Below are 24,242 nucleotides of genomic sequence, written 5' to 3' on the forward strand. Positions count from 1 at the left end.
CTCCAAAAGAAGTAAACGCTCTGCGGTGCTGAAGATCACATTAGTCACCGTCCCTTTGAAGAGAAAAGAATAACCTTTGCGCCCTGGTGTCTAGAGTATTCTTGAAGTTAGCGGAACTCCTTCTAGTGAGTGCTAGGATTTTAAATTAGGTTGTGGAGGTGACGGCTGTTGACATTTGGATGAGAATGGAACAGTGCCATTACGTGCTCTACGTTTTAGAAACTAAAGAGCTAATTTATCCAATTTTTCTAGAGCCCGGATTTTTATGTGCGTGTGGTGTTTGTGTGTGCCATCCTTTAGGAGCAACCTACATAAATATGTAGTGAAGGAGAGTATTGTCCCTTGGAAACAAGCGGTGGACACTGATGGATGTAGATGATGTTATATAAGGCCAGATTCCCTGGTATTTAGTTGTAGGGAAAAGATGTCTCCAGAATCACTATGGATTAGAAAAAAGTGGTTTATCTTCATTTTTAGGTACCTCTAGCAATCTGGTCCATTTGCACTCGTCTAACTTTCAAAAGAATCTGTTGCACTTGACTGGTTCCTTGGATGCCTCTGGCATGACAGCTGAAGTAAAGATGGAAGATTTCCCAAGGGAAGATGGAACACGGGCCTGTGAATGTGTTCTCACTATTTAAATAGTCATTAGGCCAAATTTTCTGGATTCACAGATGCACAACGAGTCTTACATATTCATAAACCCTCTTCATCGACTTTGACAAATGGTGCAATATGAGAAATGAGCTTTCATCTTCTTGCTTCTGTTTAACCAGTTCACCTTGGGTTCAGAAATCCTGAGGTTGATGAATCCAAAGAAAGTTCCAAGTGAATTTGGCCATTTACTTTTTATCTTCAGCTGGAGAGTTATCCTGTGAAAATCAGTAATGTGTGTTTTACTTCTGTTTCCTGTGCATCTTCTGCTGTTTTAGAACATAGTGACTTTTTCCCTGGAGCAGGTTTTCGAGTTATCTTCCTGCCAGCACCTACAGAATTTCACTATATCCTGTTCTGTATTCATAAAATTTGTAACCTAGATTGTCAGCTGGAGACAGGAGAAGGAGCATGTTGTTTTTTGATGTGGGGGAAGATGCGGCACAAAAAGATTCAGTTAAGGTTCCAAATCATGCTTTAAATAAAACATCATCCTTCCTCTCCAAAAAAACATTTACAGGATTTTATCAAATAAAAACAACAGTATTTATAACTGTGCCATTGCTCAGCATTTGCAATTCTCTTACTAATATTACCAGTGTACGATATTGCATTCAGCTTAAAAGGTGCAGTAAATCTACCTGACCACTAAATGGCACTCTTTCCTTTTTAGAGCCAAAACCAGAGGCAAGGTGCTTAAATCAAGGTAGAGGGATGATAATATGCAAGTGTATGTTTTGCTATTATCTGGTCTTCAAATCGTTTGTTGCTAATAAAAGAAAAGTGACTTAATTATTCACTGCTTTGCAGTTATTCTGACTGGCAGAATCTGAACAGACCCTGATGAATTTGTAATGGCTTGGCTTTCGGTGTTGCATTGGTTTGTAGGTTTGTATTGCTGCGTTCTGTGAAGAACTTCATATGAAACACGAAACAAGAAGAGAAGCAACTGAATTTCTTTGCAAGTTAGGTTTTTATTTGATGAATGTTAGGAATTTGAATTACTCCTCATTGGTGAGTTTTCTGGTGTTTAACGAGCTTAGAGCATATCTAACGCAGGCCTGGATGGAGACCACTGAGCTCTGGCTATTCTGCTTCCAGTGCCAGTCTATCTGCATGATGCTTCATTGTCCTGTGGTAGCCTGCTCTGAAGTTTTCCAGACATATTTGCATATGGGTGCCAAGCACATAGTCAGTTAACAGACATCTGCATGTTATGCAGAGTTATGACCTATGCAGAAGAAAATATTTTTGGAAGAAATTAAACTCATGTAGTTTTATATCTAATTTTCTGATACATGGTTGTTCTTTCACTCCACTGAGCTCTGTGGGGCTGTAAAGTAAATGTCAGTATCGGATTTGGAAATTACAGGAAGAGGAAAATGATTTAGATAACTTTCTTAAGGAAAACAGCCTCCAAAATACCTCTGTGCATGCTAATGTTATTTTGCTGGCTATGAGCACTCGCGTAATTAAAAACACTGGTTTACGGGTCAGAATAACTGAAGCATCTCTGTTGTACCCTGTGTGACCTTGAGCAACCAACTTTTGTGACTTTCACAGTTAGATAGGGGCCTCAATTCATCAAGTCTGGTCTCTCAAATAGCAAAGTGATTATACTTTGCATAGTTATGCTTATAATGAACCTTAAAATATATACTTGACTAACACACATCTTTCAGAAAGGTATTAATCTTAATTTTAAACATGTCTAAAGACAGACAGCCACTGATTTTATGTTTGTTCCCCCCCTCCCCAATAGTTTAATTGCTCTTAAAGCTACAGTTTGATTTCTGTGATACCTTCATCTGCTGTTGAGGGAGGTCTGGGATTTTCTTCCTTACAGAATCACATACAGCATAACGAGTGCACACTTCAGTCATCTTTTTGAGATGGTGAGATGGTAACTGAGTTGAGCCTGACTTCAGTGACTTCAGAGTAACCAGTTCCATGTTTGTACAGCCAAGGCTTGTGTTGGACATTTTTGCAGAGGCAGCACATTGAGTTGCTGGTTTGCTGTGAACCAAAACTCTACTTCAGAGGCATAGTGATAGTCTGCATTCTTTTTTTCTAGGGGTGTAATCATGCATGGAGCTCCATTCAAACACTGTTTGTTAGAATCATCCATTTTAACAGCTTTTCAAGACTGCTAAGCTTGCCTGACCTGCCTGTCATTTTGACCATGACCCTTTTTGCCAAGCATAATCTATTCCTATTTCAATTTATTTGTCTTTAAAGTAAAATACATTGCCTTCAAAACTTGGTTAGATTTCAAGCCTTAGTGGGTTTTTTTGAATATTTGGGACTTTTAGAGGAAGTGTGAAAAGGCATCAGTGTAACGATCGATTGTTTTATTGCTTTTCAGACAGATGCATATATTTTACTTGACATATTCTTTATCTGCAGCCTAGATGTTTGGCTAGCAGTCTGTACTTCTGAAAATCAATTGGAAAAATTATGCTGTTATTTTGACCACTAATTGGAAGAACTCAGCAGATCACTTACTAACCTGGCATAGCAGTGACCTCTATTCTTCAAAGTTTTGCATCAGGACTATAATGTTGAACTTTTGGAAGAACCACAGCATGTACCTGTGCCACATGTCAGATCAGATGACCACAATAGTTTCACTTGGTCTTAAAATATAGTAAATTATATGTGACAAACATAAAGCATAGAAAAATCTGCAAGCTACGTAAATGGACAGAATTTTAAAAGTGCAGGCACAGCAAATGGACAGACAATCATATTCTGTTTCCCAGTTTTCTTTGTGGCACAGGAGACTTTGTACCATACTCTTTCCACAGCTGCCACTGACATTTCTTGTCACCTAGCTACCTTGTGAACACCATTTCCCTGGTATTACATGAGAAGCTGTGTGAGCAGCCTAGGAAATTCTTATTCTGGTTTTCTTCTGAAGTCCATCTTTTGCTTGCTGTCACAACATACCAGTGAAGAGCCTTTACTTTCCAATCCTGTGTACATACAAGTGCGTTCCTTCACACACAGGAAGAAGGTGTGGTGTATTCTGTCTCATCCCAGGATTTGACCTGCTGTTCCTTAAAGCCTCTTCATTTCTCCTCTTGGTTCAGAAGCATATCAATAGATGATCACAATGCTGCTGGCCTGTGCCTTTGCTGCTGGAGAACCGAGTGGTAAGACTGTTGGTGATGCTCTACCCACTTTCCTCATTTCTCCACTGCTTTGTAGTTACGCTGGAGTAGTCAGCTGGAGTAGTAGCTGACTGCTTATGTGTGCTCATGTGCAAAACTGTTAAGTGGCTGCAGAGACATTTGAGTGGAATTTGCTTTCCCGTAGGATCCTGCACGAGCATGGGGGCCAGGCTGCAGCTAAGCCCAGGAAAGGTCTGTAACCACTCCAGACAGAGTCTGAAGAATAAGGTGGAATTGACTTTCCCCAATATATATTTGTTTTTATTTCCTGAAGAGATTGATTTTATTTGGTGTGTGTTGTGATTTATTAAATGGTACCAGAAAACTGATTTTATACAATTTTGACAATTTTAGCCCCAAGAAAAACAAAACCTCAATACCAGTTAAGCATGTAGTGATCTTGAAGTTTCTCAAGGGGGTTGTGCAAATATTGGAGTTATTAACTAAGTAAGGTTCCAGAGTTGGGGCAGTTTTAATCACTAAACAAAAACAAGGACAGCAAAATTCCCTCAAGAGTTTGGTTTTTTTTGGTTGTTTTTTTTTTTTTTTTTTTTTTTTAAAAAAAAGTGGGACACCATGCACCTTAGAGATGGCAAAGGTGTAAAATATATTTTTTGTGTTTTATAATAAATATGGAAGATGTGTTCCCTGAGGAAAGAGAGGGAGGGCATTTTTCTTATGGATCCTCTAATTGTTTCAATGTCCGGTGTGCATTTCTAATACATGGTATGTGAGTGACTTCTGTGAAAGAAGGAATGAGTCAGGAATAGCTGCAACAAATGTGCTGTTATGGGGACTGCTCACTGGGTTGCTTGTCACTGAGGTTGACAAAAGCTGTCATTTGCGACTGAGAAGATGTACAGCTCTACTGGCAGCTGTACCTCATGCTTCTGCTAGCAGGTGCTAATACGGTTATAACAGAAAGCCAAATAGCCTCATACTCTTGCAAAACAAAAATACCTCACATAATTTTCCTGATGAGGTTTTGTTGTTAGAAATTGCAAAGGAGAGCTGACATTGTGATTTTATTTAATAATTTCTCTTGGGAACTATGCTTTTGGAGGTTTATCTGTGTATTAATCATTTAAATTAATTTATTGTGACTACAGCCATTCAATACAAACAACAATGAATTGATCTTGCTTGCTTGTCAGTCTTTATTTCAGCTAGGCCAAAAATAATAGTTGAAGCTGAGGGACTATGCTCCTGAAAACGCTTGCTATTGAGTTTTGACAGTTTTACTTGTGGTGAATGACAGTCGAGGATATTGTTGTTAGAGTCGTCATTGCTTCAAAGGCTTGTTCTGTGCCTACAGAAATGCCCTGCAGGTCTTTTTCTAGTCCTCCTTTTAAGATGCCAGTGTCACAGTCTCTTCTGTTTCTCTCCTTTTTCTGAATGCATCACATAGCTTAAATAGAAACCCAAATGTGATCAGAAACAGAACTAAAACTATTATTCTCCTCCTGGATGAAAAGGGAACTTGGAAGCAGATGGCTCTTGTGGCTGGTGAAATCCCTGTTGGGATTTCCTCCATGTCCTTTAGGAGGAGAGATGAGGGTTTCCCAGATTCTGGTACCTTATGGCTATTACCATGGGGCAGCTTTATACTTTGATCTGAAATTGGCTCTTTCAGTAATACCTTTTGCTGGAAAAGCAGAGGTTTTGGCTTTCTGTTTTCTTCCATCACTCAGGACTGTGGTGTTTTTCTTTCTTATATCTCAGCAAGAGCTCCTGCAGGAAGCCTCACACTTTGTGGCTCTGTTGGTAAGTCAGGAAGACCAAGGGGTTTGACAGCTCAGGCTTGCTTATAGGCCAAGAACAGCAGATACACTACTGGAAGAAGAGGTGACCCTCCTTTGCCCCATGAACCTAACTGCAGCTGTGTTCTACAGTAAATTAATTTAACCAGTTATCTTCAAAGCTTCTTTGTGAATAAACGGATGCACTTATTTGGACCACGTGATATTACTGTGCATCCTAGCCCGAATGACTAAGGCTCCACTTCTTATTCTAATGGATATTCATACCATTCAATTTTGAGACTTCCTGCAATTTGGCAGAATTAGACATAACTGTTGGGGCTCCGATCATTAGTCTTTCATCACAACCTTTCCCTCATTTATGCACGTGGTTTTTATTCATGTCCATGTCACAAAACAAGTTACAGACTGCAGTGCTAAAAACAGAAGCCTGTGACATCACCCTGACTCAGTAGTGTTGCCAATAGCTAATGAAAGTTAGTTGTTATTTTAAAAGTCTAATGTTAACACTAAAACAATGCTTTTTGATATTGAGAATTAATACCTACCTACTGGATATAGAATATGCTTTTATTTTTAAAGGTTGTTTTTTCAATTCCTATGTAGGCTACTTGGAACAATATTTACTTTAAGTAGTTCACTGTGAATAAGAAAGTATTTTAGAAGCAGCCTCAAGCATAAATAGATATACTTACAATATTTTAGGTATACAGTAGTTACAGATGAAAAAGTAACCTACTTAATTTTCCATGAATGCAGTTATAGCTTCTCCTGGTGTTGCTACAGTGATCCATCATCGAAGGAACTGCAACAAGGAGTGGTTGTTCGTGGAGAGGTTAGCACGGTGGCCAGAGATATGGAACAGGTTATATACAGGAACAAATGCAGATTCTGCAGCCTGTAAAAGAGATGACTTGCAAATCATCCAAAAGAAGTCTGTAAAATCCCGAGTGGAAAGTGAAGGGGGAATTGTGCATTGTCTTTTCCAATACTAAAATTGGGGGAGTCAAATGAAACTAGCTGATGGCAAGTTTGAAGTAGGCTAATAAGAACATTTCTTCACACAGCCTGTAGTTCAGCTTTGGAACTCTACAAGGTGTTGTGGATGCTGCAAGTTCGCACGAGAACGGAAGTAACTGAACGAATTCATAAAATCCATAAGGGATTAGCAAATACAGACAAAAACGCTCTGTTTAAGCAAGTTTGCAACTCATTGTAAGCTGGGGGAGGCTCCTTGAGAAGACTGAACAGGAGTTAAGGTGCTACCCTGTCCTTCTCAAGAGAGACCAAACTACAGTTGTTCTGTCAATACAGTGTACTTAACAGAAAATGTGCAAGAAGTGGGCCACAGGTGTTGTCATTATCTAGGTGATTATTTTAGCAATTGGCGTTTCCATCACTTGCCATGTCCATAGGGTCCTTAGGGGATCAGGGCATACCCTTCCATTCAGTATCAACACTAAAGGCAGCATTCCATTAAGCATTAACATTAAAAGCAGCAGCATATGCTACTTCTTACAGTTTAATTTCTTATCATAGAATGGTTTGGGTTGGAAGGGACCTTAAAGATCATCTAGTTCCAACCCCCCTGCCATGGGCAGGGAGGGACACCTTCCACTAGACCAGGTTGCTCAAAGCCCCATCCAACCTGACCTTTAACACTTCCAGGGAGGGGGCATCCACAGCTTCTCTGGGCAACGTGTTCCAGTGTCTCACCACCCTCACAGTAAAGAATTTCTTCCTAATATCTAGTCTAAATCTACCCTCTTTCAGTTTAAAACCATTCCCCCTCATCCTATCACTTCATGCCCTTGTAAAAAGTCCCTCTCCCACTTTCCTGTAGGCCCCCTTCAGGTACTGGAAGGCTGCTATAAGGTCTTCCTGGAGCCTTCTCTTCTCCAGGATGAACAAGGCCAACTCTCTCAGCCTGTCTTCATAGGAGAGGTGGTCCAGCCCTCTCATCATCTTTGTTCCAACAGCTCCATGTCCTTCTTGTGTTGGGACCCCAGAGCTGGACGCAGTACTCCAGGTGGGATCTCACGAGAGCGGAGTAGAGGGGCAGAATCACCTCCCTTGACCTGCTGGCCACGCTGCTTTTGATGCAGCCCAGGATACGATTGGCCTTCTAGGCTGCAAGCATGCATTGCCGGCTTGTGTTGAGCTTCTCGTCAACCATCACCCCCAAGTCCTTCTCCTCAGGGCTGCTCTCAGTCCATTCTCTGCCCAGCCTGTATTTGTGCTTGGGATTGCCCTGACCCAGATGCAGGAGCTTGCACTTGGCAAGAGTATATATACAAACATAGAGTACAAGTCAGTAGGCCTAAATTTCACATATGGCTGTTACCATATTGTCACAGTGTCTTGTAACAACAAACGAACTTAGGATACAAAAGCAAGGTGCAGATAATCACTACAGAACTGCTGGTGTGTTAGAAGAATTCCCTGGCTCCTACTTAATGCCACATTATGTACCCTTCACCATTGGGTGCCAGTGTGGATAGCACAAAGCAGATATGTGTGTGCAGCCTTCGTGAATACTACAAAAGAGCCAGGAACCATAAGAACCTGATAGAAAGTAATTAATTTGCCCATAATGGGCCTGTAATTGTTGCTATTACAAAATTTCTGATTGTAGCTTTGCTGTGTTTAAGAACTGGGCCTGTGGTTTTATTGCAGAGTTATTACAGCAAAGCCTTTGGGGACGGTGAGCGTAGTCTCATTCTCTTAAGTATTCATTTGGCCAATATTGTGAAATGTAGCTGTTTCTGTGGGACAAGAGGCCCTAGAATAACTGTTAAACTAATAATGAAATAGACATCCTTTTAGTTTCCCTTTCTTCCCAAAGAAGAATCATCAAATCTAGAATCCATCATCAAATCTAGAATCAAGCAGCAGGAAAATTAGACTTTTTTAAAGATTATTTTTTAGTGTTAATTTTTTTTTTTTTTTTTTTAAGTAGAGAGGCAAAAATGGCTTTCACGCAAAGTACCTTGACCTTTTGTGTTGCTTTAAAAAGACTGAAAGTCTCCTTGGGCTTTAGGGTTTAATAAAAGTGTATTAAAAGACTTCATTATGTTTCTGGGGCTGAGAAAGAGGGTATGGAACTGAAATCATACACTTGGTTTTGCTGAAGTGTTTCATGCAGGTGATGTTTGGGATTGATGAAGAGACGGGTCTGAATGGTGGTTCTTTTCTGAGCCTGCTGAGTGGACCAAGAATATCAGAGGACATGTCTGTGCGGCAAGGAAGGGATTAGCACGGTGATTAACCACAGTTCTTACTGGAGATACCAGAATTAATAGACTAGATTTCAAGATCCTCTCTTATAAACTATTTCTAGTGTCAGCAGCTTTCCTGGGAAAATAACTTGAGTTACATGTTTTAAATGTTCCTTTTTCTTTCCTCAGCTTTTCACTTGTCCTCAAAACTAGACTAATCTACTAAAGAAATTTACAGTAGATCCTCTATTCCTTTTTATTTGGTTGGTTGGCATTTGTGTTGGGTTTTTGTTTTAGCAAAAATCTGTCTCACATGTAGCAGTTCTTTGTCCTGTGTGTCCCTTATCTGAAGAACCTGCATATGGGTTGCATGCCTTGGAGCTCTTTGTCCTTTTTCAGAGCAACTCAGAGGGTGGTTCATTTCCTGAGCCTCGTCATGGCAGAGCTGCATTTAGGAAACAGTGTGCCAAAACGTAAAAGTCTGCACTGAGAATTGGTGCTCTGGAGTAATTAAAACATATATTCTGGCCTTCAGTAGTAAAAGGAATGAGCGATTGGACACTGGGATCCAGACATTGCTCCGCCATGCTTCAATCCCCTGTCTCCTACAGTGGCAGTTGACAGATATTTTAGGGGAAAGTATTTAGCATCTTCCATGCTCCTGGCTGGTTGCCTAGTTTTTTACTAAAGCAGAAGGTTTTTGGTATAAAAGAGCTGTTGTTTCCGGACTCGTTCTGTCTCTTGAACGATGAGAGCTGATTATGTTAAACTTCACAGGCACAAGTGTAAAATACTTTGAATTGTCAGAGTAAGTGCCCAGCTTTTTTAAATCCAGAAATACTTCACTGGTTTTGTCTCCCTGTGTCATGAATCCCTTATGCTTCATTGCACACTGCAGATGAACATTTCCCTTCTGTTTTCTGTAAGCAGGTAGTACTTGCTGCTAATTTCATCTAACCGTCACTTGCATCATGTGTCAAGGGAGACTTTTTTCGATAGTGAGTGGTGATAACCAGATTTTCTCTGTCCTCTATTAAAAAAAAAAAAAGAAAAAGAAAGAAAAGAAAAACTTTGTACAATTAAGTGTTTGAAATAGATGCTGTAAATGACATCTCTAGAGCTTAATAATCTTTTTCTTCTCCAGAGAGGTACATTCTATTCAGTAGCTGTTGAAGGCTTCCTACTGTCCTACTGTTTAGAGAATTAAAAATTTTTCACTAGTTGGTTCAAAGTAGAAGAAAACCGTTTAATTAGTCATTCTTATTGTTCTTGAAAGAAACAGCAAAGGAGGAAAAAAACGAAGCTAATGTTTTTCTTCTACAGATGTAGACATCTGTTTTGATAGTGAATGATGTTCTGGGACTGCTTAAACGAACTAGGATAAATCCAAGCCAGCACTCCTAGTGATAAATATATGGGGTACTTTTAAAATACTTGGCAATGGAAGAAAACAAACTGTATGCATCATTAAAGTATATTGTTCTCTGGGTACCCAGTCCCCTGAGCTGGAGGACAGGGACAGGGAGAAGAATGAAGCCCCCATAATCCAAGGGGAAATGGTTAGTGACCTGCTACACCACTTAGACACACACAAGTCTATGGGGCGGGATGGGATCCACCCAAGGATACTGAGGGAGCTGGCGGAAGGTCTCAGCAAGCCACTTTCCATCATTTATCAGCAGTCCTGGCTAACCAGGGGGGTCCCAGTTGACTGGAGGTCAACAAATGTGACAACCAGCTACAAGAAGGGCCAGAAGGAGGATCCAGGGAACTACAGGCCTGTCAGTCTGACCTCGATGCCAGGGAAGATTATGGAGCAGATCATCTTGAGTGCCATCACAGGGCATGTACAGGACAACCAGGGGATCAGGCCCAGTCAGCATGGGTTTATGAAAGGCAGGTCCTGCTTGACTATCCTGATCTCCTTCTATGACAAGGTGACCTGCTTACTGGATGAGGGAAAGGCTGTGGATGTTGTCTCCCTAGACTTTAGTGAAGCCTTTGACACAGTTTCCCACAGCATTTTCCTGGAGAAACTGGCTGCTCATGGCTTGGACGGGCGTACGCTTTGCTGGGTAAAAAAGTGGCTAGATGGCTGGGCCCAAAGAGTTGTGGTGAATGGAGTTAAATCCAGTTGGTGTCTGGTCACAAGCGGTGTTCCCCAGGGCTCAGTATTTGTGCTAGTTCTCTTTAATATCTTTATCAATGACCTGGATGAGGGGATCGAGTGCACCCTCAGTAAGTTCGCAGATGACACCAAGTTGTGTGGGAGTGTTGAACTGCTTGAGAGTAGCAAGGCTCTGTAGAGAGATCTGGATAGGTTAGATGGGCCGAGGCCAACTGTATGAGGTTTAACAAGGCTACATGTCAGGTCCTGCACTTGTGGCACAGCAATCCCATGCAACGCTACAGTCTTGGGGAAGAGTGGCTGGAAAGCTGCCTGGTGAAAAATGACCTGTGGTGTTAGTTGACACCAGGCTGAACATGAGCCAGCAGTGTGCCAAGGTGGCCAAGAAGGCCAACAGCACCCTGGCTTATATCAGAAATACTGTGGCCAGCAGGACTAGGGAAGTGATCGTCCCTCTCTGCTCAGCACTGGTGAGGCCACAACTTCGAATACTGTGTTCAGTTTTGAGCCTCTTACTACACGAAAAAGACATTGAGGTGCTGGAGCGAGTCCAAAGAAGGGCAACGAAGCTGGTGAAGGGTCTGGAGCACAAGTCTTGTGAGGAGTGGCTTAGGGAACTGGGGTTGTTTAGTCTGGAGAAAAGGAGGCTGAGGGGAGACCTTATCGCTGTCTACAACTACCTGAAAGGAGGTTGTAGCGGGTTGGGTGGTGTTCTTTTCTCCCAAGCAACAAATGGCCTCACGAGAGGAAATGGCCTCAAGTTGCACCAGGGGAGGTTTAGATTGGATATCAGGAAAAATCTCTTCACTGAAAGGGTTGTCAAGCATTGGAACAGGCTGCCCAGGGAAGTGGTGAAGTCACCATCCCTGGGGGTATTTAAAAAGACGAGCAGATGTGGTGCTTAGGGATATGGTTTAGTGGTGGACTTGGTAGTGTTAGGTTAATGGTTGGACTTGATCTTAAAGGTCCTTTCCAACCAAAAACATTCTAGATTTTATTATTCTATAAATTGAAGAACCTAGGGAGAAATTATGCAACTTCGAAAGCAGTACAGATCTTTTTTGATAGTATTGTATGAAGTTAGACTGTTTGTTTTCTCTTTCTGTAGAGTTGTAGTTTATATGACTTGTAGCTGGTATGTAGTGTCTTTTATTTCACTAAGAAAAATAAGTTTCTTTAATGACAATACATCGTAAAGATGTTCTTCTGATTGTATTATTTCACTGCAGTCATTAGCTGATTCACATAATGGTTGAATTGTGAATAAAGGAGATGCAATGTTACTGAAAAATACCATCTCACTTGCATGCAAATCACTTGTTTTTTTCAGAAGGTATTCAGTGTATAACACATGCTGAGATACTAAATATTAATCTCTTGCACTTAAAGAAATTGCTACAGATAGTATAAAATTAGGGGATTGTTTCCCTTGATGTTGATACCTCGTACAGTGTTTTCTACACTTCTGGAGGTATTCAACAGCAAGTGTGATAATAAACCTCTACTTACAACCTGTACGTAATGTTTGTGTGCCATTGTAAAAATGTAGCAGATAGATGGGAAAATTTTCTGTATTGGTTTCTTTATTGGAGCAGTGGATATTGTGTATCACAGAATCACAGAATCACAGAATGTTAGGGATTGGAAGGGACCTGGAAAGATCATCTAGTCCAATCCCCCTGCCGGAGCAGGATTGCCTAGACCATATCACACAGGAACGCGTCCAGGCGGGTTTTGAATGTCTCCAGAGAAGGAGACTCCACAACCTCTCTGGGCAGCCTGTTCCAGTGTTCAGTCACCCTCACCGTAAAGAAGTTTTTCCTCATATTTATGTGGAACCTCCTGTGTTCCAGCTTGCACCCATTGCCCCTTGTCCTGTCAAGGGATGTCACTGAGAAGAGCCTGGCTCCATCCTCTTGACACTTGCCCTTTACATATTTATAAACATTAATGAGGTCACCCCTCAGTCTTCTCTTCTCCAAGCTAAAGAGGCCCAGCTCCCTCAGCCTCTCCTCGTAAGGGAGATGTTCCACTGCCTTAATCATCTTCGTGGCTCTGCGCTAGACTCTCTCTAGCAGTTCCCTGTCCTTCTTGAACTGAGGGGCCCAGAACTGGACACAATATTCCAGATGCGGCCTCACCAGGGCAGAGTAGAGGGGGAGGAGAACCTCTCTCGACCTGCTGACCACACCCCTTCTAATACACCCCAGGATGCCATTGGCCTTCTTGGCCACAAGGGCACACTGCTGGCTCATGGTCATCCTGTTGTCCACTAGGACCCCCACGTCCCTTTCCCCTACGCTGCTCTCCAACAGGTCTGCCCCCAACTCGTACTGGTACATGGGGTTGTTCTTGCCCAGATGCAGGACTCTACACTTGCCCTTGTTATATTTCATTAAATTTCTCCCCGCCCAACTCTCCAGCCTGTCCAGGTCCCTCTGAATGGCTACGCAGCCTTCCGGTGTGTCAGCCACTCCTCCCAGTTTTGTGTCATCAGCGAACTTGCTGACAGTGCACTCTATTCCCTCATCCAAGTCATTAATGAATATATTGAATAGTACGGGTCCCAGTACCGACCCTTGAGGGACTCCGCTAGACACAGGCCTCCAACTGGACTCTGTCCCATTGACCACCACTCTCTGGCTTCTTTCCTTCAGCCAGTTCACAATCCACCTCACTACCCGATCATCCAGACCACACTTCCTCAGTTTAGCTGCGAGGATGCTGTGGGAGACCGTGTCAAACGCTTTACTGAAATCGAGATAGACCACATCCACAGCTTTACCATCATCTGTCCACCGGGTTACGTCCTCATAAAAGGCTATCAAGTTGGTTAAGCATGACTTCCCCTTGGTGAAGCCATGCTGAGTGCCCCTAATGATCCCCCTATCCTTGATGTGCCTAGAGACAGCACCAAGAACAAGTTGTTCCATCACCTTTCCGGGGATGGAGGTGAGGCTGACCGGTCTATAGTTACCCGGGTCCTCCTTCTTGCCCTTTTTGAAGACTGGAGTGACATTCGCTTTTCTCCAGTCCTCAGGCACCTCTCCCGTTGCCCACGACTTAGTATTCCGCCAGCTCCCTCAGCACCCGCGGGTGCATCCCATCAGGGCCCATGGATTTATGGACGTCCAGATTGCTTAATTGGTCCCTGACCCAGCCCTCATCTACCAAGACAGATTCCTCCTCTATCCTGACTTCTTCTGGGGCCGCAGGGGTCCGGGGCTCCTCAGGACAGCCTCCAGCAGTATAGACAGAGGCAAAGAAGGCATTCAGTAACTCCGCCTTCTTTTTATCCTCTGTCTCCAGGGCCCCCACCTCATTCATCGGTGGGCCTACATTGCCTCTAGTGTTGGCTTTACCTGCAATGTATTTGAAGAAGCCCTTTCTGTTGTCCTTGACCTCTCTTGCAAGGTTTAATTCCAAGGAGGCCTTAGCTTTCCTAGTTGCCTCCCTACATCCTCTGACAACAGACTTATATTCCTCCCAAGTGGCCAGCCCCTCCTTCCACGATCTATACACCCTCTTCTTCCACTTGAGTTTGCCCAGCAGTTCCCTGTTCAACCATGCAGGTCTCCTGGTACCCTTCCTTGACTTCCTACCTGTTGGGATGCTCTGATCTTGAGCTCGGAAGAAGCAGTCCTTGAATGCTAACCAACTATGGCTTCAGTTAGGCTTTCGCCACTGTCTCCCATAAGATCCTCATAGACAAGCTGTTGATGTATGGGCTGGATGAGCAGAAAGTGAGGTGGATTAAAAACTGTCTGAACAGCTGGGCCCAGAGGCTGGTGAGCATGGAATTAACTTGTGTGCTTATGTCAGGAATAATGTAAAAGGCTGGGGCAGCTGTTTATGTTGATGGCTTTTCCAAACACCAACTCAAGACGATGGAAAATTCTGCTTTTCTCTATTTTCCTTATGAATTCATGCGATAAGACTAAATTTTTAAAGTTCTTGCTGGCTGTTAAAGGGCAAGTTGGACATATGAGAGGATTTATGGTTAAAAGGGGTAATCCCTTAGTGTAATTGTTTGATATTCTGAGGTTTGTAATGTTTTGAGGATCTAAGAGATTTGGATTCATGAAGAGTACAATATATGGACATCTCTAATGGGCTTTTTGGGAGGTAATGTAAACCACTTGTAGATAAAAAATGTAGGTGTAGAAAAGAAGCTACGCTTAACTGAAGTTTGAAGTGTGAAATGAAAACAGTCTCCTTGAGTAAATCAGTGCCCATCCCCATCAATGTTGAGAGTTCACATTCAAGCACATTCTCATTATTTTAATGCAAGTTATGAACAGATAGTAAGAGAATACATCCAGTAGGTGAAAATTACTTGCTGCTGTGCTGTTGCTATTTCGTGACATTTTAGTTAATTATACTGTCCCATAATGACTTATGACTGTGTGCACAGAGACTTGAGATAAAAAGGAGGAATTGGTGGTTTTCAAAAGCCAGACCAAAGAGTATTGCTGTCTAGAATGGGAGGATAATAAACTCTGTGAGCTCAGATCACTGGATGACCACTGGGTTTGTCTTCAACTGTAAATTAGGGGATTATACAACTTCTATATAGCATTAATTATTAAACAAAAGCAATTTCACAGTTTTATTCATTCGTGAAATTTCTGTAAAGGGTGAGAGACCAGCAGTGTCTTATCTGTTACTTGTGATTTCCTATTTTGTCTTTCTTTGTAACTGCCTTGATGGACAGTGGCTGATCTAGGGAAAATCCTACCCTGTGGTGCTTCCATAGTCACCAGGCCTTTTACAAGTTCTAAACTAATAACTAGATATTCAAGTCACCACAGAGCTTTTAAAGAAAAATACATATTTACTTCGTCCTTTACTCTCCCTTTTTATCAGCGTTTCAGGTTAAAATTCAGGTACTGAATATCAGTATCGCCCTTTAACAAACCTATCTTTTTGCAATTCTTTGACTGTAAATCCAGAGTCAAATAGACATAAATGTTCTTATTTGCACATATTCAGTCATTGGTTGTAATGCGAAGATACTATTTCATACATTACCTGGTGCCTACCAAATAGCACCTTGCTAGTAGATGGTCTGCTGGTTTTATGTAACATAGTGGGATAAAAATCACCTAAATTTATTTTTTTCTTATGTAGTCTCCCTAGTTCAATGTATTTGGCATTAGTGCCCTCCTTAATTTGTTATGCGTGAAGCTATAATGTATATCCTACGTGCCTACCTGTAGGCAATATAGCAATTTCTCTTTGAGTATGACCATTTTTTGGAGATGGGTGTCTATGATAGCAACAAAGTTTTGAGTAGCACTGGTTCGAAAGAAAAACGAAGGTAAGGTTTCAGTACTGGTCATCTTATGTGTCATAGTCACTTAGCACAGTGTGCACATTAATATTTAAAAATACAAGCATAAGCAATGGTGGAGAACATCAAATGCATTAAACATAATTACATGTCCTCCACAAAAAGATTTTTTTCCTGCCAGAATCTGCCTGTGCTCTGGCCGTTTGTGCTGAATGGCTCAGAAACAAGAAGACCTTTGCACTTTTCCGACCTTTGTAGAAATATCCAACCGTGTTCTGGCCTGTTCCTTAAAATCTGCTCTCTAGCTGCCTTAAAGCACCAGTTATTTCTCCAGGTTGTTCATCAGACATGCAGTGTATCTTATTGATGTGTGCTGAATTCATGCTGAATGTAATTTGAGTGCTCAGGGTAAAACACCACAGTTAGTTCTTGACCTAGTCAAGGCAATATGGATGAGGTTTTACACCAGTTTTACTTCTCTTGTAAGAGGAGTATAGGCTATGCAAAAGATACGTTGTCTGTGGGCAATAAGGAAGCACATGATTGTGGAGGATGGAAGATAGGAAAGTCTTCAGAAACGGGTTTTCCATTGATAAATAAATGCCACAGTTCAATGTTCCTACATGTCACAATCTTGCATAAATGTATGTACTTGTAAAATAGGTTCTTTCTGGTTTTGAATTGCTGAGAATTTGTCGCAGTCATCCTTGGTTTACAGGCTATGTTATTGGCTGTGTATGTGTACATGTACACTCTATAAAATAGTTCTGTATGTTATATGTGTAAAATACCATGTGACTTTCTGCTTAAAAGATTGGTCACCACATTTCTTCATGTTTATATATGATATATAATAGTACCATAAATGTATAATAAAAAAAGCTGCTGTGATTCCTTCAATGCAACCACCTCTTAATTCCAGCTTTTATTTGGCTCATAAAAGTACACCTTGGCCATAAAGAAAATCTATACCTTCAAAATCAGTAGGAGTGGTGACTGCTAAGTCCTAAATTACTAGTGACAGTTGCAATTTAGAATATGTATAACTTCTAACAAATATAGTTGCTGTTTGGAGGTCAGGAACTTTTGGGTATTCGTTTATTAGTGCTAATTGAGCCAGATGCTCAGCTGAAATACATGATCATTCTTCTAGCTCTAAATATAGTCTAAGTCATATCATCCAGCACAGTAATACATAGATAATTTGTATTAATTAAAAGCATGAATTAATATATCAGAAATCACTCCTAGACCATTTGGATTTGGCCTTTTTGGATTAAAGTGAGACGTAACAGTTAAAGACAAAAAAAATCACTGATCAGATTTTTTCAAATCTATTTTCTTACAAAGTCTGAAATTTTTGAAGGGGGGAAGTTTGTCTGAAAACCACCCATAATTTCCACTGTCATTTTCAGTTTGAGAAAACTTGATGAAAAAGGAAAAACAAATGCATCATATTCTGATGTCATTTATGGAAATATGAGTCCTTTTAGGACTCAGACATACCAGTGAGCTGGAGTGGACTGACATCAGATCCAGGTAAAACTTAGTGAATGATAATGGGGGTATCAGTCTATGGCAAAAAAAAAAGTGCCAAGCAAGCACTTTAGGAGATGTGAAAAACAATAAAGTTTTCATTGCAGGTGACCACAGTGAAGTCTGATTAATCATTTGCATTTTTGTTTATCACAGTATGACTTGATTTTATTTTTTTTTCTTTAAACATTTAAAATATAAACTGATTTCACTCTTTAACACTGAGATTTTTTTTATCTTTGCAGTTTGCCGGGAAGACTCATACCAGTCGATAGTCTCGTGTGCTGCTGTAGTACTTACCCCTGTAGAGCCGACAGTGGATACAAGGAAAAAAGAAAAGACAATAATGCCTGATGTGTCTAAACAGTGAGTTATTCAAATAACATGATCTTTTACAAGTGCAATTTAAACACCAGACCAGATTCTTTCTTGTGGATATGCATATACACCTCCTTTCTGTTTCATCAGTGGTTACATAGGCGTTTCCAAAAGCAGAAATTGTCCTGACGCTAGGCTGCTGCTTTTGTTCATTAGCCTACTGTTTTTGCCAAGGCTTTTGGTAATTAGGTATATAGAGAGAATGGGCATTTATGCTTCGAGAAATTGACTTTTTAACAGGCTTAATAAGACGATTCTTTTTGTTTAAATAGTCTTTTCATTCTTGCACAGTTTTTGTAGTTGGTAATTGATTTTTAGAAAGAACATAATTCCTAAATGCTCTGCTCATCTGAGATATTTCAGTGTTCTTCAATGACTACTTTACTGCTGTAATGAGATATGATGACATCTTCAAAAGTGTGATAGTGGTTTTCCAAGGAAACTCTATTTAATTAAATAGACTGTAATTTGGTGTCTTGCATTAGATGAGAATCATAACCACAGCATGCACAGTAACATTTCTTTTGCAATACCAGGCAGGGTGGTTGTTTCTTAACAATTGAGTCCTTGGAGAATGAAAATACGTTTTCTTTCTTTTCATGAAAAAAAAAGTTATCAGTAATGCTTTATCACAACACAAACTTGGGGTCTGTGCATTTTAAAGCATGGAAGGTAATTAAAAACGTGACAATAGATAATATGACATCATTATTGGTCCTTAACCATTTATGTTTAGTTTTCTGCTTCTCTGAGTATATACAAATTTAGCTTTGAACTTGTCTATAAAGTTCTAGCTTGCATGCCTATTACTGTAAGAAAATAAAAACATCACCCCACTCTCACCAAAAAACCCCTAAACCCCAAAACACCACTAGTGGATTAAATTAGATTAGACCAGATGGGATGTGATCTTGGTACAGATCTATGGTTTAAGTCTGTATCTGACTGTGGCATCTTTTTCAATCTGGTGATAAACCCATTTCATCTAGTCTACCTGTACTTAAAATTTAACACAGTATATTGCCTGACATCTAGGTATCATTACAATGACTTAATGTTTGAAATACTGTTAGCATCTAATTATTCTGGTGTTTCAGTCATATGGCTCTCTGAATACTAAGGGATTGAAAAGGCAATGGGCTGGGGGATACTGTGCTGAAACCCAGAATAATTTTTGTGATTAGTTCAAACAGCAGAGTACATTTTTGCCTTCTCTCCACTAAAAGGCAAGCCTTTAGTTAGTTGGCTTTTTCCTCTACTATCAGCAGTTTCAGCATTTCATATTCCCTTATGAACTCAAAGTAAGGAAGCTCTTGTATCTGTTTAGCATGTTCTTGAAAGCTGAATGATGCCACTTCCTAGATTTTTTTTTTCCTTCACCTTATTGGTATTAGCAAGTATATTAATCTGCTTTCTGGTGTGCTTGGTTTTTAAATTTTTTTATTTTTACAACCTGACTAGTGTTAACTTCTAAGCTTGTGTTATGCTCTCAGAAATCTCAGAAACATGCTCTAACCTCTGCTATTTTTCCAGTTTTCACATAAAAAATATAACGTGTGGCTCTGGATTTTTTCAAAAAGAAACAAGCTTGTGCTTAAACAGATTAAATGTATTTTAACTTCTTCACATGAAACAGTATCATTGTATTAGCATCTTTAAACCAACATTTCTTACAAGTATATTGGAAATGAAACATTGTGCTAGAAAATTTCTGCATGTTGTTAGAATGGGAATTCAGTAAATATAGTAGAAACTTTCAAAGGAATTGTAGGGGGGTGAAAGCATAAGCCTTCAAGAAAATCTCAAGCATTGTGAAACATCAGTATACCTTTCACTTCTCTCATTTCACCCTGTGCTTTCTACATGTAGATCATTTTCCCAATATCCAGTTTTAATGGAAGCAAAACAGATCCCAATTTCTATGTCTAAATATCCCAGTGTCATCTGTCTCCAACGTAAACATCAGGGAAGAGGAAGCCCTTGGTGCATGTTGAATTCCATTGACTTAAGTGCAGAGTCCATGTATGGGCTGATCTGCAGGGTGAATTTTAATTATTGGTATTCATAAGTACCTCTGTGGGCAATAACATCGAAGGTTTGATTTTTATCTTTGTGTACCTGAATGCTTTAGACTTGTATGTCCCAAAACTGTGCATATCACAGAGGGCTGAGTGGTGGCCAGCCATTGAGGTCTTGTAGAGAGAAGTTGCTGCCTTCAGCATCTTGGACAGAATATGTTTAGAATAACTAATGCTTTCTAAAACTACATCAGGAAGTAGTGTGTAATCCAAAACAGATGAAATACATATTAATGATGAGGTGTTAAACAGTTACAAATAACTAATAATAATTATATTGTAAACCACAGTGGAATTATATCTAAGACCTTCAGGACACAAGAAGCTGTGAAGCCTGGGCAGGGGAAAAAAAAAAAAGCCTTTCATGTGAATTGTATAACATGTGACTAATGGTGTTATTTTGTCTTAGAAAGAAACTCTTTAGTGGCTTTAAATAATGTACTGTATTTGCTTAATGTAATTTTATTTTAAGTAGCAAGGAATCGTGCCAGAAGTGGTAGCAGCAAAGCTTAATGATTCTTTGAAGTGTCAGTGATTAGATGTTATCAGGATTGGAGGAATAAAACGCCAATTTTTCCCACTGTATTTTTTTCTTGGAAGCTCAAAACATTTAATCAGGAAGCAATTCCTTAGTGATACCTAGGTAATTCCTAACTCTTGTGTGCTTGTGCACTGGGTGAAATCCCTGCCTCAGTCATTCAGCAGGAGTACACTTGGCTGAGTAATGTGATAGCCATAAAATAAGCAGAGAAGGCTCTGACCAAGAAAACATCATATCTTTAGCAGCCTGGGAGTGACATCCCCATCATAAGAAGCATGAAGGAACCTGTTTGGTGAAGCCATAGCACCTGCAGGAGGAAGATGAAGTCCTTGGTAGGATCTTTGGACATTATTCTGTGTTGCCTTGAAGCCTGGTGGAGTACAGAAGGGGTTCGCTGCTCTTCTGTAAATACGCATTTTGGAATAGGGGAATTTCTCTGATTTTTTTATAGGAGAACAATGCACAAGACTTCTTGTTTCTGCACTCAGCAAAGCATACTTTCAGTGCTCAGCTGGCAAGAGCATGAGCACCCCTTTGTAGCTTTTGTCCTTCCACTCCACAACAGGCTGTGAAGCAGAGAAATTCATAGTCTGAATGTCAGTGTGAGGTCAGGACGAAAAATAAGAAACGTGAGCTCTACCGTACTTTGTCCTCTGGGACTTCCACTTTGTCTAGGATGTTGCATTAACTTTGTTGTATTTTGTAGAAATACAAGAGACTTGAAAACCTCATGCTGTCTTAACAGGTCAAGTTATGAAGGCCTCTTGCTCTCGAAGGTGCCCAGATGCTAAAACAGTTTGAACATTTTGAGCAGTGGATTCTTTTTGCATAGTCCTAATTGTAGTCCTTCCTATCTGAATTCAAATATAAATAAATCAGTTGCTGGGACAGAGCGATGACGTGAGGAATCCTCCCTTCCATTTCAAGTTCTTACAAGGGAGCATGGGAAAGGAGACATGGCCCAGGGAACTGGATGTTATACTTTAAAGCAACTTCGCTTCAGCTTCTCTGGCCAAACTTATCAGCTGCAAGCTAACACTCCAAGGGGCAGTGTGGGAAAAGAAGTTTCTCGGACACACGTATTTCTCAGCAGACAATGTTCTGCTGCTGTGTGCCGTTCATATGTAAACACGGAAAACCGTTCATGTACTACTAAAGATATTATTGGCTGTTAAATTGTTTTTAGAGCTACAGTTCTTGTTATGTCATGAAGCAGACACAGTAATTTGCCAACTGTTTTCCATGTCAGAAATATTTTCCTGAGATTTAGGGGAGATTTCCAGATGAAGATCCTAGGTAAACGATAGGACAAGAGCTAATGGTTTTAAACTGAAAGAGGGTAAATTCAGACTAGCTATAAGGAAGAAATTTTTTACCATGAGGGTGGTGAAATGGTGGAACAGGTTGCCCAGAGAGGTGGTAGATGCCCCATCCCTGGCAACATTCGAGGTCAGGTTGGACAGGGCTCTGGGCAACTTGATCTAGTTGAAGATGTCCCTGCTCACTGCAGGGGGGTTGAGCTAGATGAACTTTAAAGGTTCCTTCAAACCCAAACTATTCTGTGATTCTATTTTATGATTCTATGAATCTAAATGCTACATCTTCTTTAGCAGTTTTTCAGACTCTTAAGTATCAAGTCAGATTTTTCTTCTGATAAATGCTGAATGGGCCTATGTAGTGAGTCTTTTCAGTATCGTGTCTGTGCCAAAGCTGTTTAACTTGTATATTGTAAGTGCACTTGCCTTAGCAAGATTCCTACGCATGAGTTCAAATACATGAGAAGGCTCCTTGGAATCACAGTGACTAGCTGGGTGTTTATTGATGGGAAACAGCATGGTAAGTGGGAGAATTCTAGCTTTAATGCCATTCTGTACTGTGCTGTTTAGTACCCATACTCAGTTTGGCATCTAGGAAGGTTTTGGTGCATATATAGACCATATTTGCTAGCTGCAGTAAGTATATTCCAAAATTTAGGAGCTTTTTTTCTCTCTGAGATCTTCGGGTTGTGAAAATGTAATTGTTACATCTGAAAACACTGACAGTCTTTTTTGACTCTTGCAGCTTTGCCTAATTCCTTTCAAAAGGAGTTCAAACCAAGCTGATTATATATTACCCTCTACTTATTTCAGTTGCAGATTTTCTTTTCCTTTTTCTCTCTCTCCCTCTAGTTTTTTTTGGTATTTTGATAAATCTCAGGGAAGACTTTTTTCCCTTAGAGTGACAGTGTTGTTATTTTACCTCTGTAATTTTTGGTGCTCTTTAGCAGTCTCTAATGCAGCCAGGTTGTCAGGCGGTGGTACCCCACTACAAGATTTGTGTCTGCTTTGACAGTCCATTCAATAAGGCATGTTTTGGTAATGTGAAAAATGAATTCTTTTCAGACTCGTTTGGACAACCTGATAAAAGATGATTGAACTGTTTCAGTTTCCTGGATAATTGGGATGATGCACTGTGAAAGCCTGTGTCACTCGAGGCAAGACAGAGAGTATAGGGATGCTCAGTGTTGCTCAGGGATGACATTGGTTTGAAAGCCGTGGTTCCAGCTCAGCTGAAAAACAAAAGACACATCAGCTGAATTACAGCATACTTTCCACCATAACATCTTAGTGATAGGTAGGATGTAGAGGAGGTAGAATTTATATCCATTTCTTTAAAGCAGGTACTTTGAAATTGAGTAAATATAAGCAACCTGCTTATGCTGTCAGTGATCAAATGCACCATTAAAATTGCTTCCTGGATTAGTAGGAATTAAAGAAGTTTCTGCAAGGGCCAAATACGTTCCCAGAATTGCTTGACACGCTCAGGGAACCAGCCAGGCCTGAGTCTTCTGAGAGCACAGGCCAGAACGGTGGGGTGTGCATGTGTTGGTCCGGGTCCCAGCTGTCCCCTCCACAGGCTGCTTTCTCTGCTTCATTGCACCCCGGGGGCTCCCAGCACCCCTGAGGAGCGCAGCCGTCCCTCCTCCCTGCTGCTCCTGCTCCTCACAGGACCCTGCAGCCACCCTACTTTATGGTCCTTTACTGGTGGGTGTGTAGCTCTTTCTCTGTGTAGATTTAAGGATGGCTAAAACACATTAATGTGTCTCACACAACAGGAAATGTTGGTGAGCTGTCTCCTTCTCACACCTATGGAAACTGGTCATGAGTGCTGCCTGTCTCTCAGGTGCAAGTATTCCTGGTGAGGAGCATTACCTACCTTTTGTGTGACAGGCCACCTGCAAAGGCTGGAAATCACAGTAGATGTGTCTGGGAAGGTAATTTCCAAAGTACAGTAGGATGTTTGATTTACTTTAGACCCTAGTGAACAGGTGCGTTTTGCATGTTAGATATGCATGTACTTAACTAGGATATATAAGTCTTCTGAAGAAACGTGGGATGAACTGAATATATCTTAGTAATAAGTGTCAGTTTCCTTTGATAAAGTTATGCTTAATGAAACAAAGGTGTTTTTATTTTTGAAAAAGCAAATGTTTCTTTGAAAAAT

At 40.6% G+C, this 24,242-nt stretch overlaps 1 protein-coding gene across 2 annotated transcripts in view; it reads left to right on the forward strand.

The window, feature by feature from the left end:
- Positions 1-24,242, forward strand: part of CCSER1 (coiled-coil serine rich protein 1) — a 680,898-nt gene that overhangs the window by 101,151 nt on the left and 555,505 nt on the right. For both annotated transcript variants that reach the window (XM_068404065.1, XM_068404066.1), the window contains exon 4: positions 18,008-18,128. In XM_068404065.1, the coding sequence (XP_068260166.1) occupies positions 18,008-18,128 (121 nt within the window). The remainder of the gene's footprint in view (positions 1-18,007; positions 18,129-24,242) is intronic.

The sequence above is a fragment of the Nyctibius grandis genome, chromosome 6, assembly GCF_013368605.1.
Source record: "Nyctibius grandis isolate bNycGra1 chromosome 6, bNycGra1.pri, whole genome shotgun sequence".
NCBI classification, from domain to species: Eukaryota; Metazoa; Chordata; class Aves; order Nyctibiiformes; family Nyctibiidae; genus Nyctibius; species Nyctibius grandis.